The sequence below is a fragment of the Pelophylax lessonae genome (assembly GCF_965119305.1).
Source record: "Pelophylax lessonae genome assembly, chromosome: 6".
Classification (NCBI taxonomy): domain Eukaryota; kingdom Metazoa; phylum Chordata; class Amphibia; order Anura; family Ranidae; genus Pelophylax; species Pelophylax lessonae.
Genome location: NC_138773.1, coordinates 203,228,747 through 203,241,910, shown reverse-complemented (window position 1 = coordinate 203,241,910; position 13,164 = coordinate 203,228,747). Strand labels below are relative to the sequence as shown.

At 46.5% G+C, this 13,164-nt stretch overlaps 1 protein-coding gene across 1 annotated transcript; it reads right to left on the bottom strand.

The window, feature by feature from the left end:
* Nucleotides 1-9,441: 9,441 nt before the first annotated feature.
* On the bottom strand, nucleotides 9,442-10,479 carry LOC309558941 (parkin coregulated gene protein-like). The gene has a single exon (XM_082262040.1). It carries the CDS (start codon nucleotides 10,369-10,371, stop codon nucleotides 9,640-9,642), a length of 732 nt encoding a protein of 243 aa, XP_082118166.1. The 5' UTR covers nucleotides 10,372-10,479; the 3' UTR covers nucleotides 9,442-9,639.
* Between the last annotated feature and the right edge of the window lie 2,685 nt (nucleotides 10,480-13,164).

The window sequence follows — 13,164 nt, the reverse complement described above, 5'->3', positions numbered from 1 at the left end:
GAGGGACCCCACGCCGTTTCTTTTTTACATTTTGGCGTGGAGTTCCCCTTAAAATCTATACCATACCCAAAGGGACTGTCATAGGGTTTCCTTAAATGCAGAGCATTTTCACCCCCTTCCTGCCTAGACCAATTTTCAGCTTTCAGTGCTCACTAGCATCTATGGGAAATATTGGCCAGCTTGACATGGTGCTGTTCCCTGTCTTTAACATTGTCATCTTCGGGAAATCTTGGCCAATTATGGCTCTGACGGGACATTGTACTGTGATTGGCAAAACATACAGGTCAGGTGCATGCTTTGGTCAATCATCACCAATCAATGCACTGCAAGAGCGCAGTGCATTATGGGGCACTCATTGGCCGGTGAACTTCCCACCGAGCACCCCATTGGTGTGTTCAGCAAACACACAAACAGCTGATGTTCGACTCGAACACGGAGTCCACCCCTAATGTTAAATACCTTTTCTCATCAGCAGTATATAGCAGCCTTGCGACTTGTGTGCTGATCACATGCATCCTCCCAAGAAAAATACAACCTCTCTAGCAATACACACCAAACCGAGCATGTGCAGCCTTACTCCATAGACTCTGTGTTATCAGAAAATTATTATGAATCAGTGGAAGAAGGGGAGGATCAGAGAAGACAGGATCAAACAGCCTTTTTACACAATGTGAAGGATTAAAGCCTTAGGTTCCACAGTGAGTATAACAATCATGCTTTACTGCACATACTGTACAGACTGATTTTATTGTTGTGGGTTTAGTGACACTTTAAAGAAAAGACTAGGAGAGTTCAAATGAATTAGAGCATTCAGCCATTTATCAATTGAGTGAAAATATCTTTAACAGATGACCGAACACTTTGTGCCCTCCATCCCCCACAGACAACACTAGCCTCCTACCAGATTAAATTGATCCCTTTGACAGAGATTAAGCCAGCATGTTGGTAACAAGACTCCAGATATGCACCAATGATCACAGCAAACCACCAACTGTAAACTTCAGTAACTCCACAGGTCAGCATATCAGGCTGGACAGAATCCACACTCATAGAAGGGAACAGAGGCCGCACATAGTGTAAAACCGCTATGTTATCTTTTATTAAAAATGAACAGGTACTTACAGACATAGATTAAAAATCAGCATGTAACAGTGCCTTGCCAGCATCTACTTGGCGGGACGTTAGTTGGCATCCAGCACCTATACTCCGGATGTTTTGATCCATCAGTCTCATTACTGGGAGCACCCACACATGCCTCGGCCTGTATGCTAATGTAGATGAATTTCGTCTTTTTATATTCATGTAAGTAATCTTGTTGAAATTGTGATCGAATACATGACGTATAAGTGTCTCAAGTTGGAGGGGCCGCGGCCGAACACTCCATACTTGACACACACTGATATTCGAAATAGTAAAATGGCATGAAGATAAAGTGTAAACCGTGACATTTAAGTATATTAACTCTGTACTCTTCTTGTCATCTTTCTAGTTGCTCATTATTAAGCTCTATCCCTTGTGCCCCTGAGGAAGCGGTACACACCGCGAAACATGTCGGGTAGTGGAGCTTGGATCCATTAAAGGGCTACACACTGGCTTTGGTCATCCAAGCTGTTTGTGACCTCGGATGAGTCCGCCCACACAGTCAAGGATTTGACCTTATGATGACATTGTATTAATGTTTGTTACTATGGGTATTTTTATACTGTCCTATAACATTATTGTTCATTTTTGTCTGTCCCGTTGTTGGGAAATCTATGTAAACAATAAAGTAAAACTTTTTAGATAAATTGTAGATTACACATTTTTGTGTTGTATTGGTTGTAAAACGGTACCCTTTAAAATCCCAACCTACGCCCCAATGTTCGATACTCTCTCTACTTAGCGGGTTTGATGATGTAACTGTTCAAACCCCTCCCAGCGCGTTTCGCCATCAAGCAGTGTCGTCATGGTCACAGGTGCCCAAGAGAAAGATACATCACACATAATATCACATCAAAGTATCTTCATACATAATGTAACAATTCACTCTTGTGAGGTGACCTTCTCTGCGGTAAAGGCACACTTAGACTATAACTTGAACCCTGCAATGAGCAATGTTATCTAAATACAAGTGGCACATATACGCTTGCTTGAATTAACCACTTTGCCGCTGCTCACTAGAGCTCTACTGCGGCAAAGTGGCTTGATAACGTCTGGCGACGTAGACCTACGTCGCCAGACATTCCCCTCTCTCGGCGGCGCCGGAGGCTCGCTCCTGCTGTATTCAGTTACAGCGGGAGTCGGGCCAGGGGAGGAGAGGCAGCGGTCGCCGCTGCTCTTCCCCGATTGTCGGGGAATCGAGTGTGGAGATCCGCCTGCTTGTGTAAACACAAGCGGGCTGATCTCCTAAGTGACAGGCAGGGTCAGATTGCAGAGTTCAGCATAGCTGAACCTGCGATCTGTCCTTGTGTCACATAGTCCCCTCCCCCCACACACGTCAGTAAGCACCAGGCATACATTAACCCCTTGGTCACCAATAAAAATTAACCCCTTCCCTGCCAGTGTCATTTTTACAGTAACAGTGCATATTTATAGCACTGATTACTGTAGTAATGTCACTGGTACCCCCAAAAGTGTCAAAAATGTCAGTCAAGGGTCCGATCTGTCCGCCGCAATGTCGCAGTCCCGCAAAAATAATCGCAGATCGCCGCCATTACTCGTTAAAAAAAAAAAACACCAAAAACGACAGAAATATTTCCCTTAGTTAGTAAACGCAATAACTTTTGCGCAAACCAATCAAAATACGCTTATTGTGATTTTTTTTTACCAAAAATATGTAGCAGAAAACAAATTGGCCTAAAATGATAAAAAAATTTGATTTTTACATTTTTTGGGGGGGGATTCCATATAAAAAAATTTGAAAAATATTGTTATTTTTTCAAAATTGTCGCTCTTTTTTTGTTTATAGCGCAAAAAGTAAAAATTGCATAGGTGATCAAATACCACCAAAAGAAAGCTCTGTTTGTGGGAAAAAAAGGACGTAAATTTCGTTTGGGTACGGCGTTGCATGACCGCGCAATTTTCAGTTTAAGTCGCACAGTGCCGAATCGCAAAAAGTGGCCCAGATGTAAGACAGCAAAATCCTCCGGTGGTAGAGTGGTTAAGGTGGGCTTTCTAAATATCTTCCAGATCAGTTCAGTAATCCAGCTTGAAAATTACGGGAGCTTCCTGTAAAAAGGCCATACACTGGTGCTTTCCTTTTGCAGGGTAGCTTGTCTTGTACCCGCACCCTTGTAGATTTCTGCAGGCAGCCTGTAGTGGGTGGAGACTGCTGGGCCCTCCCACAGCTATGCTCAATGCAAAGGTTATGTGCACAGGTTGTGTATTTGGTGCACACAAAGTGGATTTATATCCTTTGTGCATATTGAGGAATATTTTTATACAACACTATTTGTGGCCAGAGTGCAGTTCAAGCAGACTTTAGACAGCAGGTAGTTTTCAAGCATTATTACTAAGTCCCCGTTCACATTAAGCGACCTGTGAGGCGACCTGGTCGCCTCACAGGTCGCCGTAGGTCGCCTCCCATAGGGAAGCTGCGGACCCGTTAGGGAAGCTGCGGACCCGGACACAAGTCGCTCCGACTTAGAAAAAGGGTCCGGAGCTTCTTTGGGGCGACCCGGAGGCGACCGCCATAGACTTCAATGTTATGAAGTCCGTGGCGGCCGCTCCGAGGTCGCGGCGTGCTGCTCGCACCGCGACCTCGGAGGTCGCGGTGCGAAGTAGCGTCGCTTGTAACGGGGCCTAAAGGTACCAAGTAGCAAAATAAACAAAAACAACCAGAAAACAAATTTTAGGCAGTCACACAACTAAGGGATGTTTCATACTGCTGTGCGGTTTGGCTACAGTGCAGGTGTACACATGGTTTTCATGTAGGTTACCTGCAGTTTCTTTCTTTGGTGCGTTTTCTGAAAGTGCATGATCCGGTCCTCCAAGGGCCATCATGCCATTGCTTATTTCTATGGGAAGACACTGCCGGCGGCAGATGGTTCCCAGGGTATGTAATCAGTAACGTGAGCCTGGGAACCACCGGGAAGTGGCAGGAGGGGAGGCACCTCTCCTGCCGCTTTTCATGGTCAATCCGCTGTAGGGATCACTTTTATCTGAAAGAAAATCACCTAAGGGAAAAGAAAATGCAGGAGTTATGGCATCTAGCTGAAGCCATAACCGCGGTATTTAACATCAATTTAGTGATGTATTTTCCCGATTAGGCGGTTGGAAAATTGATATTTTTTGTTAATGAGTAGGGGCACTATGCTAAAACACCACCCCATGTTGAGGGTATGTGGCCTGGTATGGTTCAGCAGGGGGGCACACTCATTGCCCTCTTTCCTGACCAGCCAGGCTGCATGCTGGGATTAGGGGCCTGCTATCGATTTTCTGGGGGAGATACCACCTTAAAAATGCAAACCAGACTCAGAGGATCTTGTATGCATTTTTTGGGGGAAACTCTGTGCAAATATTGTATTTCACTCTTGCCGTAGGATGTGCTTCAGCAAGAGTTATATTTAGAAGGAAAAAAAATAAAATTTTAAATATAAAGCAAATAAAACTTCATTGCTAACTTCTTTTTAGAAAAAAAATAAACAGCACACAGACCCCATACAAAGGTCAACAACAATACATATGTAGCACCCTCCAGTGTGCAACTAGTGTAGATAAATTTATTTGGTATGACTCATGGTAGCTGTGTGAGTCTTTAATTAGGTTGGGATATTGCAGGTCAGGCTGGATGGCTCTACAAGGCAGGGCTCTGTTACCTCCCCCTGGATCTAAAAGCTTGAAGAAGCTTCTGGACGTTAGTGGACGGAGTCTAAGAGGTCCAGATCTGTATACTTGAGGAAATCTGGGCAATCCCCTGGCAGAGGACCTGGTAGGGTGACTGGATCAGCCATTAATTATGGTAGAGCCTGGTCAGCAGGAGAGAAGGGTGAAAGATGGAGTGCTGAGGTTGATGTCGTGTGGTCTGGGAGGGAAGCCCCAGTCTAGGGCTCTGCCTCCAGGCAGGAGCTGAGGAAAGAAATGAGAGGAAGCCTAAGAGAGTAGTCTCCATTAGCTTTTGAACATCCGGGGTAGCATGGGAAGATCTGATCAGTTGTAGGCCTGAACAGGAGTCTTGCCCAGTGTAGCATGAAGCAAAGGATGGTGTGAGTACCTCAGCACATCCAGGGCCATAAAAGGGGAAAGACTGATAGACTTAGCATACTTTCCAGTGTTGTGCTAAATCCTGGTCCCTTGTCCTGGGGAGTTTTTCAGAGCAGACAGGTAGGCTGGTAGTCAAGCAACTGGCAGGCTGGAAGTCAAACAGCCGGGTGGGCTGGTAGCATCTGCAAGCGTCAGAACTGAGGAAACAAGATACAGTTTTCAGCTTTGTGCTAATTCTTCAAAGGGGATCGGGAGCTCCTGGTCCATAAAGAATTTTATGACTGAACCATAGAGACTGTGTTTATTCTGGAGGGAGTACAGTCCAGGATCTTCATTTTTGTACATAGAGAGATCTTCATTTTTGTACATAGTGAAGGAATTTTGTCCTCATCTGTTGTTCTTCAAGTCAAGATGGGCATCCTATAATCCCTATAACCTACCCAAGTTGTTTTTCCCCAATAAAACAACAAAAACAAACTCTTGGACTGATTTCGGCCTCATGCACACTGGACATTTTTGGAGCTGCTGTTAGCAGCGTCAGATGTTTTTTTTTGCAGCTGCAGAACGCCCATCCATGTTATTCTATGGCCTCATGCACACATAGAGCTTTTAGGAGCTCCAAGTGGCATAGGCGTTTTACAGCTCCAAAAAAAAACCCAGGAACTGTGCGTTCTGGAGCTGCAGCTTCAAGCTGTAAAAACGTCTGACACTGCTAAAGGCTGAATAACGTTGCTTAACGTGCGTTAAGCCACGTTATACGTTTTTTTTTTCTTCCATTCAAAATCAATGGTTCCCTATGGGAGCCTATTGATTTGAATGGAAGTCGCACCGCAAGTCGGATCAGGATGATCCGACTTGCGGCACGAATTGCGCTGTGAGAATCTTGAGGGGGAACTCCACGCCAAAATGGGGTAAAAAACGGTGTGGGGTTCCCCCCCAGGTTCCAAACCAGGAACTTCGGGTCTGGTATGGAATTTGAGGGTAGCCCCACGACGAAAAAACGGCGTGGGGTCCCCCCCAAAATCCATACCAGACCCTTATCCGAGCATGCAGCCCGGCATGCCAGGAAAGGGAGGGGACGAGCGAGCGGCCCCACCCCCCCTGGATCATACCAGGCCACACGCCCTCAACATGGGGGGGTGTGGGTGCTTTGGGGCAGGGGGGGCTCTGCACCCCCCACCTCAACACCTCAAAGCACCTTGCCCCCATGTTGATGAGGACAAGGGCCTCATCCCCACAACCCTGGCCGGTGGTTGTGGGGGTCTGCGGGCAGGGGGCTCATCGGAATCTGGAAGCCCCCTTTAACAAGGGGGCCCCCCAGATCCCGGACCCCCTCCCTATGTGAATGGGTATGGGGTACACTGTACCCCTACCCATTCACCCCATAAAAGGCAGTGTGTGTAAATAACGACAGGAAACGTTTTGGAAAGTTTATTAAAAATATTCATCCCGTCTTCTCCCTCTCCGGTCTTCTGCTCTTTTGCTTCTTGTCTTCTCCTCTCCGGTCTTCTGCTCTTTTGCTGTCCGCTCTTCTTGTCTTGTCTTCTCCTCTCCTCTCTGGTCTTCTGCTCTTTTGCTGTCGGCTCTTCTTCTTCCTCCGGTCCTCCTCCGACGACGTCTCCGGCGATTGTGCCGGTCTCCGGTCTCTGCAGCTTATTATATAGCCATTAGGGGCATGGCCACCAGATGACATCATCTGGAGACCCCGCCCCCTTATGTCACAGATGATGGCTATATAATAAGCTGCAGAGACCGGAGACCGGCATAATCGCCATAGACGTCGTCGGAGGAGGACCGGAGGAAGAAGAAGAGCCGACAGCAAAAGAGCAGAAGACCGGAGAGGAGAAGACAAGACAAGAAGAGCGGACAGCAAAAGAGCAGAAGACCGGAGAGGAGAAGACAAGAAGCAAAAAAGCAGAAGACCGGAGAGGAGAAGACAAGAAGCAAAAGAGCAGAAGACCGGAGAGGGAGAAGACGGGATGAAGATTTTTAATAAACTTTCCAAAACGTCTCCTGTCGTTATTTACATACACTGCCTTTTATGGGGTGAATGGGTAGGGGTACAGTGTACCCCATACCCATTTACATAGGGAGGGGGTCCGGGATCTGGGGGGCCCCCTTGTTAAAGGGGGCTTCCAGATTCCGATGAGCCCCCTGCCCGCAGACCCCCACAACCACCGGCCAGGGTTGTGGGGATGAGGCCCTTGTCCTCATCAACATGGGGGCAAGGTGCTTTGAGGTGGGGGGTGCAGAGCCCCCCCTGCCCCAAAGCACCCACACCCCCCCATGTTGAGGTCGTGTGGCCTGGTATGGTCCAGGGGGGGTGGGGCCGCTCGCTCGTCCCCTCCCCTTTCCTTGCCTGCCGGGCTGCATGCTCGGATAAGGGTCTGGTATGGATTTTGGGGGGGACCCCACGCCGTTTTTTCATCGTGGGGCTATCCTCAAATTCCATACCAGACCCGAAGGGCCTGGTTTGGAAACTGGGGGGGAACCCCACAACGTTTTTTTCCCCATTTTGGCGTGGAGTTCCCCCTCAAGATTCTCACAGTGCAGGTCGCGCCGCAAGTCGGATCACCCTGATCCGACCTGCGGTGCGACTTCCATTCAAACCAATAGGCTCCCATAGGGAACCATTGATTTTGAATGAAGGCAGAAAAAACGCTGTTAACAGCTACTGTGGCCAAACGTGAAATAACGCTAGTGGAAAAAGCTACTGAAAGCACGTTTTTACAGCTGCTGTTTCCCGGCGTCAAGTAAACAGCTTTGGAGCACGTTTTTATGACGCCCTGTGTGCATGGAGCCTTCTTGTGTCTGAATGCAACGTGGAAATGCGTGCTGCCTCACAGTGCAGCAATGCTGGGGTAGTGCTACACATAACAGACACTTAGGGGACTGCTGTGTATTGTTGGGGGGCCTCTGCGGTCTGTACCCCCCTTCATGACCAGCCCATACGGTACTGCAATACTTTAACTGACAATTGCACGGTCATGCAACACTGTACCCAAATAAAATGTATGTATTTTTTTCCCCCCACAAACCACAGATCTCAACTATTTATTTTTTTATTTTTTTGCGCTATAAACAAAAAAAGTCCCACAATTTTGAAAAAAAAAAAAACAATATATTTTTTTTTTTTAAATGTAAGGAACAGTCACTGTTTATGTATTTGATAGCCTTGTTCACAATAGTACTAACAGTGAAATGGTCCTGAAGATCTCATTTTAGCAGCTGTGAAGAAAGACAGTCATAACCGGTTGCCGACTGCGCACAGTATATTTACTGCGGCAGTCAGCCCCGGCCAGGCAGAGTGACGTAGGTCTACGTCACTCGCCTGTCACCGGGTTTTGAGCCAATAGCGGGCGAGCGCGCGCCCGCTGAGACGCGCGCCCGCTGAGGCTCGTTCACGGAGGAGTGCGGGACCCGATGTCCGCCGGTCACACTACGATCGTCGGTACAGCGGGAGAAAGGTGGAGCGGCTTATGTAAAAAGCTGCCTGTCATTCTCCCCTGTGTAAAAATGGAGATCAGACGGTTCTACTATGTAGAACCGTTGATCTCTGTTTTTACACTAGTAGCCATGTCCCACTACAGTTAGAATCACGCCCCTAGGACACACTTAACCCCTCCCTGTCCAATACAGTTAACCCCTTCCCTGCCAGTGTCATTTTTACAGTAACAGTGCATATGTATAGCACTGATTACTGCAGTAATGTCACTGGTACCCCCAAAAGTGTCAAAAATGTCAGTCAAGGGTCCGATCTGTCCGCCGCAATGTCGCAGTCCCGCAAAAAAAAAAACGCAGATCCCCGCCATTACTCGTTAAAAAAAAAAAACACCAAAAATGACAGAAATCTTTCCCTTTGTTGGTAAACGCAATAACTTTTGCGCAAACCAATCAAAATACGCTTATTGTGATTTTTTTTTACCAAACATAGGTAGCATAAAACAAATTGGCCAAAAATTTAAAAAAAAAATTGATTTTTACATTTTTTTGGGGGGGAATTTCATATAAAAAAATGTTAAAAATATTGTTATTTTTTCAAAATAAACGCTCTTTTTTTGTTTATAGAGCAAAAAGTAAAAATCGCACAGGTGATCAAATACCACCAAAAGAAAGCTCTGTTTGTGGGGAAAAAGGGACGTAAATTTCGTTTGGGTACGGCGTCGCACGACCGCGCAATTGTCAGTTAAAGTCGCACATCGCCGAATCGCAAAAAGTGGCCTGGACGTAAGACAGCAAAATCCTCCGGTGGTAAAGTGGTTAATGTAAGGAACAGTCACTGTTTATGTATTTGATAGCCTTGTTCACAATAGTACTAACAGTGAAATGGTCCTGAAGATCTCATTTTAGCAGCTGTGAAGAAAGACAGTCATAAACAAGAGAAAAAAAAATGCTTCAGTTGGATGTACAATTTTTGAAGCACGCAGCCTTTATTTTCAATCAATAATCCTATTTTGTTTAGTTCAGCAGACAAGATTCGTAGGTAGGAACCATATATTTTATATTAATGAACGCATCTTCTCCTCCATGGCGCTCAAATGCTTCCAGTGTTTCTTGAATCAGGTCACCGATGTTTTGACGTTTTTGCTGGCTGTAGTCAATGCCATCACCTGAGTTCACATTTATATTCTTGAAGATGTTGAGGATGGGAAGAATCTGGCGGTAGTAAGGTACAAGAGCTTCACCCACCATTTCAGATGAAACCACCAGATGCTGCAGAACTTTGAGAGTTGTGCAGATGACTTGCCGGTTGCGAGTGTTCAAGGCATTTTTTATGGGTATAATGAGCTGAGGAATGACAGGCAGAATCTTTGGTCCTCCGTGCTCCAGCATGTCATGGACTCCCTGACGTGCAAAAAATTCATAAGGATGTGTCATTTCACAAAGACCATCAAAGAAGAGAGGCAAGTAGTGGTGATAATCCAATTTCTCAATCTCCACCTTCCAGGCTATTTTGTTTCCTTTCGTATCATGCTCAAGGGCGATTGGAAAGTCTCCTCGCTCATAAAACTTGCGAAAAGCTGTGGGCTTTGCAGGTCGTTCTCTGAAAGCCCCTGCTGCTGGGGGGGCTCTAACAGTTGAATTCTTCATCATGGCTTTGACAGTGAAGCCCTCGGAAGAAGCCCGGGTGGCTTTGCTCTTGGTATGCTCGGACTGGGCAGCTTTCCCGGTGTTGGTCTCGATCACCATTATTTCAGGGGAGAAGATTCTATGGAGTTTACCGGCGGGATACAGGTGAGCAGTGCGGGCCAGTAGTTGCCTCTTACTGATGTTTGCATCCGTTGTCACAGCAACAACGGAACACGCTGCCCGTCGTTGCTAGGCGACATGTCAACAACGCCTGTTAAGTAGCCTGTTGTAAAATTTTCTCGGACCCGTGAAAAAATCGGACCTCGTCACTTCCGGTTATGGGAGTCTCAAGTGCGCATGCGCACAAGACATTATCTTGGTTTGGTAAACCACAGAGCGGCCAGTTGAATGAGAGGAGGCGGGGCTGAGGTGGGACGGAAGACACCGCCGCGTCATCTGCAGAGCTGAATAGAGGAGGCGGGACGGAGGTGCGGCCGTGTAATAAATGCAGGACTTTAGCGACTCCTTCTGTTTTATTATCTTTACTAATTATCGTATTATTTATTCTTAGGATTTCATTACATTTAGTATTTCTTATTTTGTATTATAGAAATACTAAATGTAATGAAATCCGAAGGATAAATAATACGATAATTACTAAAGATAATAAAACAGAAGGAATCGCTTAAGCCCTGCATATATTACACGGCCGCACCTCCGTCCCGCCTCCTCCGCCAGCTCTGCATATGTGCCTCCCTCCCTGATGTCTCGATGACGCGGCGGTGTCCTCCGTCGCACCTCAGCCCCGCCTTCTCTCAATCAGCTGTCCGCTCTCTGTTATAATTTTTCCAAACCTCGAAAAATGTCTTCTGCGCATGCGCACGGACGACTCCTATCAGCTGTTTTGTGATGCTCTGTCCCCGGAAGTGACGAGGTCCGATTTTTTCACGGGTCCGAGAAAATTTTACAACACCGGTGTTCCGTGAGAATTACCTACCCCGTGAGAATTACCTACCCCCCGTCACTTCCGGCCAGGAACAGCTGAGCAGCGCAGCAGTGCGCATGCTCACAGGGCCGGATACCTAAAGGGACAACAGAGGAGCAGACTAGTGCGCATGCGCACTAGTATGGAAAACGCACAGTGTACCGTTGAAAAAACCTACCCACGCGGCGGTTAAATAAAACAGCGGGGCTGCAATACGAATCATCTCCGCTCGTGTGCCTGTCACTTCCCTGATCTCGGCAAGTAAATATAAAAGCGGCTGGCGTCTCCGTGATTTATGTTTACATACACCCGCCGCCACTTTTATATTTAGTTGCCGAGATCAGGGAAGTGACAGGCACACGAGTGGAGATGATTCGTATTGCAGCCCCGCTGTTTTAATGTAAGCGCTGCATTCCATACAGTGCCGTGAACCGGAAGTGACGAGGGGTAGGTTTTTCTCACGGGTAGGTAATTCTCACGGAACACCGTAACCACTAACATTTTTTACTTTCTTCTATACAACATATCCAATAAAAAAAATTTAATTGTCATTTGGCGGCAATTTAAAACTTTTTTTTCCTTTGTAAATGCCTGTGCTAAGTGGAAGTTTAAAAAACAAATTGCTTTTGGTAAATGTTTCACAGGGCAGTGCCCGCACCCTTGCTAGTTTTTTTACATCCCCATGACTATTAGCCCAGAAAATTTGCATTTTTTTAATTGACAGATTCAGCTCCCATTGATCTCAGTGGGGTTTAAGTTCAGCACCCAAACTTCTTTGAAGTTGGCCGAACCCTGCTTGAACCAAACCCAGCACAGTTCAGCTTATCAATACACACAAATACAGTACCTGTTAACCACTTAAGCCCCGGAGGATTTGGCTGCTAAACGACCAGGGGGTATTTTGCGATTCGGCACTGCGTGACTTTAACGGACAATTGCGCGGTCGTGCGACGCTGTACCTAAACAAATTTGACGTCCTTTTTTTCCCACAAATAGAGCTTTCTTTTGGTGGTATTTGATCACCTGTGCGATTTTTACTTTTTGCGCTATAAACAAAAAAAGAGCGACAATTTTGCGAAAATAACAATATTTTTCACATTTATTTATATGAAATTCCCCGAAAAAAAAATGTAAAAATCAAAATTTTTTTAACATTTTCGGCCAATTTGTTTTATGCTACCTATGTTTGGTAAAAAAAATCGCAAAAAGCGTATTTTGATTGGTTTGCGCAAAAGTTATCGCGTTTACTAACAAATTTTTGTCATTTTTGTTGTTTTTTTTTTGTAACGCGTAATGGCGGCGATCTGCGATTTTTTTTTGCGATACTGCGACATTGCGGCGGACAGATCAGACCCTTGACTGACATTTTTGACACTTTTGGGGTTACCAGTGACATTTCTACAGTAATCAGTGCTATACATATGCACTGTTACTGTAAAAATGCACTGGCAGTGAAGGGGTTAACTTTTTTTGAAAGGGAGGGGCTATGTGTGTCCCTAGGGGCGTGCTTTCTACTGTGATTGGCTGTGGCTTCAGATGTATGAACGGTGATCAACGGTTCTACATAGTAGAACCGTATGATCATCATTCATACACAGGGGAGAATGACAGGCAGCTTGTTTACACAAGCCGCCTGACTTTCTCCCTCTCCCCCGCCGATCGCAGAGTGACCGGCGGACATCGAGTCCGCCGGTCACACGCGCGGGGGGGTCCGTGACCATGCGGGAGCGCGCCTCCGGGGGTGCGCGCTCGCTCCCTAGACCCTCACAAGCAAGCGACGTAGACCTACGTCAGTTTGCCTGTGAGGGGCTGACAGCCAACGTAGATAGTCGTGCGGCGGTCGGCAAGTGGTTAAAGCGGAGTTCCGGGCACAGAAAACATTTTTCAGTGAACATACCCCCGGGACAGTCAGGGCTAGTAGATTCCAC